The sequence below is a fragment of the Mus musculus genome, chromosome 19 (assembly GCF_000001635.26).
Source record: "Mus musculus strain C57BL/6J chromosome 19, GRCm38.p6 C57BL/6J".
Classification (NCBI taxonomy): Eukaryota; Metazoa; Chordata; class Mammalia; order Rodentia; family Muridae; genus Mus; species Mus musculus.
In genome coordinates this window covers 4,961,842-4,967,935 of record NC_000085.6, presented here as the reverse complement: position 1 = coordinate 4,967,935, position 6,094 = coordinate 4,961,842, and the positions used below count along the sequence as shown (strand labels likewise).

Below are 6,094 nucleotides of genomic sequence, written 5' to 3'. Positions count from 1 at the left end.
TGGGTCTCGAGTAGAGTCTACAGCCACTACTTTACTAAACCAGCGTAATCCCTAACCAAAGGGAGACGTTTGTTCTTACGCCCACAGATAGAGTACTCCTTACCCCTTAGCGAGGAAACTTCTCTTTGTAAGACAGAAACCAGGACAGAAAATCGCAACCAATCAAAATAGAGTTGTGGAGGCCAGCACCAATGGGCGCATCTACGAAACATTCTCCAGCTAAGGCTCAGGGGACATTTCAGAAGAGGGGTGAGAATGTTGTAAGAGCCAGAGGACGAACGAGGAGGTTTACCGTAAGACTGTGTCTTCCAGTAGTTGCAGAAGCTATACTCGAAAGCCTCCCCAACATGACTATCTAAATATGAGCCAAACAGCGACAGCACAGCGGACATGCCAAGGGGGGTGAGGGACGCCGGGAGGCCCCGGCCTGACACACAAGCAAAGGCAGCTAAGGAATGCTCAGTCTTCCCTCGGGACGAGCATGCCAGCTGGTTAGCCAGTTCCAAATGGCCAGCTCTGAAAACCTACATACAAGTAACATCACACAGGCTGAGCAGGACGTTAGAAATATATATGTAGGGCTGGTGAGATGGCTCAGCGGGTAAGAGCACCCGACTGCTCTTCTGAAGGTCCTGAGTTCAAGTCCCAGCAACCACATGGTGGCTCACAACCATCCTTAAGGAGATCTGACTGGTGTGTCTGAAGACAGCTGCAGTGTACTTACATATAATAAATAAATAAATATTTAAAAAAAAAAAAAAGAAATATATATGTATATACCTATATGCAAAAGGTAACTGATGAAAAAAGAGGCCATGAATGTAAGAGAGCAGAGAGGGGAATAGGAAAGGGTTGGGAGGGAGAAATAATGTAATTATATTATAGTCTCAACAGTAAGAGGTAATAGTGTGTAAAGACATATACCTATATATAATAGATTATACACGTAATAAAAGTTTTAATTGTATTAGTAAACAATGTTGAACTATTAATACTATGTGAAAATTTGACTAAATTGTTCAGAATGTTAACAAGCAAAAAATAATGCCCAGCATGCAACACACGGCAAACACAGACTTCATCTTTCCTGTCAATTCTGCCTCTCTTCTGAGAGAACACTTGATGTTTTGTAGAATGGGAAAACAGGAGGTCAAGGGCCCCCAAGGACTTCTCAGGCAGGTCAAGGGCCCCCAAGGACTTTTCAGGCAGACCAAGGGTCCCCAAGGACTTCTCAGGCAGACCAAGGGTCCCCAAGGACTTCTCAGGCAGACCAAGGGTCCCCAAGGACTTCTCAGGCAGGTCAAGGGTCCACAAGGACTTCTCAGGCAGGTGTCTACTGGAATTTCACTTATGTAGGTCTGGGCTGTGATTCGGCTGTTCTCCCTGACCCAGGGTAGATTCACAAGCTTGGCAGAGGCAGAGCTGAGAGGGACACAGTCCTGGCTCTGGCTGAATGAGGCCCTGGGTTTCATCTCCAACAGCATTAAAACAAAACAAAACAAAACAAAAACAAAAAAACCAGCAAGTTTTGTTTTATAGATTTACTACGTAGTGTTTTGCCTGCATGTATACCTGCAAGCCAGAGGAGGGCACCAGATCTCACTATATATGGTGATGAGCTACCATGTGGTTGCTGGGAACTGAACACAGGACCTCTGGAAGAGCAGCTAGTGCTCTTAACCTCTGAGCCATCTCTCCAGCCCCAAATGGCAAGTTTTAAAAAAGCAAATAACCAAACTTAGTAAGGAGCCGGGTGGGGTAATGCACACCTTTAACTGGAGCACTGAGAGGTCAGGCTGTAGCCTAGCCAGCCAGTTTCAGGCCAGCCAAGGCTAAATAATGAGATTCTGCCTCAGAAACAATCATGTCAACTCAGCAGGGAGGCCTGAAGCTGCCCCTGGATAAAGGATAACCCTATCTGTGGTCTGAATTCTCTGTCAGGCTCCTGCTTCTCAGATACAAACTCCCCAACAGTTATACTAAGAAAAGACAAGCAACACAGCCAAGCCTTAGTGTCTGTGGACCCCATCGACTGTGCCTTCTCTCATCCCCGAGGGAAGAGCACAGGCTTATGTGCTCTGAAGTGTTGGGAATAGAAGTTGAGGCTTTGTGTAAGGAGCAGCTCCATCAGGAAACAACATCTTCAACCCTGAACATAGGATTTCTCCCTGGGCTCTACTCCACTTGTACCTACTCAGAGCCTGAATGTTACGACACGTGCCCCGGAGGCTCATGGGCTGAAGGCTTGCTTCCCAGTGTGGAAGGTGGTGGAATCCTTAAGAAGTGGGGGCTATGCCCTGTATGGTGGTGCAAGCTTTAGTCCCAGCAATGTGGAAGGCAGAGGCAGGTGGATCTCCGTGAGTTCAAGGATATCCAGAGATCCTATCTCAAAAAAGGGGGATAGAGTAGAGAGATGGCTCAGGAGGTAAGAGCACTTGTTTGTTGCTCTTACAGAGAACCCAGGTTCAACTCCAGGATCCACATACTGGTTCACAACTACCCATAAATCCAGCTCCAGGGGATCCAATACCCTCTTCTGACAGACACCAAGCATGCACACAGTGCACTCACATATATGCAGGCAAAACAGTCACATATAAAATGAATAAATCAAAGTGTGGTCTGGCGGAGGGGTCTGGGAGTCCAACCTTCACTAATGTTGGCCTTAAGGCGGGGACTGGTCCAGGTGAGGCTACCTCACACAGATGGCCCTATGTATGTGACTGTTTCCACTGTACCATGCTGTCATACAGCAAGTGAGCCTTGCCATACTCCAGCACCATGAATCAGAAGCCAAATCAATACCTTTTCTTTATAAAGCACCAAGCTTTGGTTATTTTGATATAATACAAGGCTGACCAAGGCACTGGGCATGATAATTTGCTTGGTTGAGGCTGCGTTCACCTGTAGGGCAGCTCACACCTGTGAAGGCTGGGAACTGTCAGTATTGGTCCCCATCTCTGGGGTCTCAGGAGAGAAGCTGAGAGTTGATGACAAAGGATATTTATTCAGGCTTGATCCCCTGGCACAGCAAATGTACAGAAACATGTCAGGAAACTAGAAATCGGGTTGCCATGAAGTCCTTTGGCTCAGCTTCCTCTGTGGCCCCCTTTCTCAGCCTCTCACTTCAAATTCTCAGAGTGTAGAAAGTTGGGGTCACTTCTTGGCAGCTTCTGCCTGGGCTGCCAAATCTGCCTCTTTCTGAGCAGCCAAAAACACAGCTCGTTCCTTCTGGAAAGCCTCCAGTTCTTCTGCACTGAGGCTACAGAAGGAGACAGACAGTCAGTGAGGAGCGGGTCCTGGCGCAGATCCCAGCTGCCCTGTCCACTCCCCTCCCTGGACTTTCCAACTGTCATACCTCTACTCATCTGTGGTTTCTCTTCCTGGAACCACAACTCACACACGCTACCTTCCTCTGCCTTGACTCTGTCTTAAAGTCCTACCTAACCTGTGGCCTCTATTATACCATTGGGATTTCTTAGGCCTTCCTTTGAGCCACAAATCTACATACTTTAAGGATTTAAACCATCCAGGAAAACTGTGCTCTAACCTCACCCCCGTGAGGAACAACTGACGCCAGTCTTGCTGTAGGGAATGACACCAGCAGCAAGCGGCCAGTGATGACTGTCCCTGCTCCTGTCTCTGCTGCGCTCTGGGGCAAATGCTCTCCTACTTGACAAGGGAACCTTCTGACTCGTCCCTCCCTCAGGCCACATCCCATATGCCTCTAGACAAGACTCCTCGACCAGAGTGAACTTAGCTTCAGCTCCTTCCCTCTCCTTGTAATCTTACGCTCTCTTACCCTCCTTTTCCTGGGCAGTTTCCATGTCACCTCCCTCAGAGTCCTCAATGACACATCAGGTAAAAGCAGGAAATCTCCTCTCTGCTTGCATGACATCCATTGATTTTATAACATTGACACCTGCTAGTCTAGGCCTCTATGTATGGGTCGGCCTTTAGGACTACACATTTCTCCAGAGTGGCCAGGCACTACTGGCCATTCCTGGTTCTAGCCAGTGCCCAGATCCATGTCCAGGACAGAACAGGTGCTTATGAAATATATTCCAAACAAGATGAGGCTTCAACCCATATCCTTCTGCTAGAATCTGCTAGACATGTATGAAAATGTCACAATGAAGCTTAATATGCATAACTAACATAGGCTATAAATTAAGAAGAACAAATAAAGCCCAACCACCTCACTGTAATGGGCCTTCTCAGCTTTCCTCCCAAATGAAGAACTTACTTGGATTCCTCTCAAGATACTCACTCCTTCACCACTCGAATGCCCAGGGAACGGGCAGAGCCAATGATGGAACGGACCACAGAAGACAGGGGCACATCTTGCATGGCAAAAGCATCATCCTTAGCTTTGACACAGGCAATCTCATATACGTGCTTCAAACTCACCAGGCCTGCCACCTCTTTCCCTGGGAAGAAGGAGCAAAGAATTCTTCAAGTGCCACTACATTTCTCTGGATACATCAGACTCTCAGGTGCCCACTCTAGTCCTTACCTGTATGCCGGGCCCCCTTCTCGATCCCAGCAGCTGCCTTCAAAAAGTAAGAAACAGTGGGCTGCCCAATCTTGAGCTCAAATGTCCTGTCGGGCTTAACAGACAAAGATACATGAGAATTTCTTGGTTTTCTATCCAGTCCAAGACATTTCTAATGTCCCTTTCCTTCTCCCACCAACTTGCACACCACAAAAGACAGAAAAACAAATCTACAGCACACATCCCTGCCATTTTTATTCCTAGCCCAAATCTCCTCTGGAAGCCCCAGTGAGATGAGAGGTAAGAACCACAATATGGCAGGATCAAGCCAGTTCAGAGAAATTATGGTCTAGGCTTCTGTTTAAATGATAAGTGGAAGGTAGCAACCAAGTTAAGAGTCAGAGAAGCAACCAGAGTGACTAGTTTCAAGGGCCAAGGAAATATATGGGAGAATGGGTCTCTCTACCTTTATAAAAATTTTTGTAGGCAGGGGAATGCCTTCTTTGATGTCCTTTGTCTTCTCGTTGAACTCTTTGCAGAACTGGTTGATAGAGACACCTCGCTATAAGGAACGCATACACAAAGTTAAGTATGGGAGCTGAAGGCTTTCTACCAACCAGGAGCCCCTGTCCTTTCATCTTTGTGTGTGTGGGGGGGGGGGGCGGGGGTATGGGTGTGTGTTGTTATATTTCTTCTACTCTGGTTCTATAGCTTTGGGTGCCAGGCAATTCGTCCACAAGGTACCACTTAATCAGCAACTAGCCAACTTGGGGGTCAGAGGTGCTGAGGTCAAAAGAGGCTCCGTAAGTAATACAAGGACATAAGGCCTGAAGGTGTGAATAGTGGAGACAACGTTTATAAAGGAGACTTCCCCGGCTCCAGCGCACTCTCCCACGTCTCCCAGGCCGGGTTCCGCACACCGCACCTGACCCAAGATGGGACCTAGTGGAGGCCCAGGAATAGCTTGGCCTGCTCGCACGATGGACCGGATCACGCCGCCGGCCTCGGGCTTCTTGAGGGTCCGAGTGGCCCGGCTTAGCTTGGACATGATGTAGGATTTTAATCTTAGCTCGCCTCGGAGAAGCAAAGAACTACGCTCTGGGCGCGGCCATTTTGGGTCAGAGGTGAAGGGCCCTCGTGTTCGGCTAGGGTAAATGAGACCAAAAAAGAGCAGTCTTGTTTCAGGCATACAGCTCTCCAACTAAAGACCAATTACGGAATTTAAGAATTAATTGAACTTTGCGCTCTGAAGGCAGGACGAGAACCTATATGGTTTCAGTACACACAATCCCTCAGCGGTGCGCACAGGCATCACCTTAGACAGCCAAACAGGAGTTCGGGACTTTGAGTCTCCGCACAGCATTGTGGGTATGTAGTTCAGCGCCTTATCCTGCGCCTGCTGTTGGCCGTGTTCTGGGTTGCCATCTGCTGGACACAGTGATATCTTAGCGTTTGATATGGAGCAAGTTATGCAAAATCCCTTGAGTCTTTTGTTTCCTCATGTGGTTTTTCATGGAAGGCAATATGATTATAGACGGGAAATGAAATGGCAGACTGCTGCTCTTGCTGGCTATGAACCTGATTCATAGCTAGACAAAG

The 6,094-nt window shown here is 47.8% G+C and overlaps 1 protein-coding gene across 2 annotated transcripts; it reads right to left on the bottom strand.

Annotated features, from left to right (window-relative positions):
• Positions 1-940: 940 nt before the first annotated feature.
• Positions 941-5,784, bottom strand: Mrpl11 (mitochondrial ribosomal protein L11). 2 transcript variants are annotated; one of them, NM_025553.4, is made up of 5 exons: positions 5,421-5,630; positions 4,962-5,057; positions 4,517-4,610; positions 4,271-4,430; positions 941-3,262 (listed from the first exon to the last, which is right to left on the bottom strand). In NM_025553.4, the coding sequence occupies exons 1-5, from the start codon at positions 5,541-5,543 to the stop codon at positions 3,157-3,159; spliced, it is 579 nt and encodes a 192-aa protein (NP_079829.1). In that variant the 5' UTR covers positions 5,544-5,630; the 3' UTR covers positions 941-3,156. The 2 variants fall into 2 exon arrangements, with proteins under 2 accessions (NP_079829.1, XP_006531884.1); XM_006531821.2 differs by having other exon boundaries at positions 942-3,262; positions 4,247-4,430; positions 5,421-5,784.
• Positions 5,785-6,094: the final 310 nt, after the last annotated feature.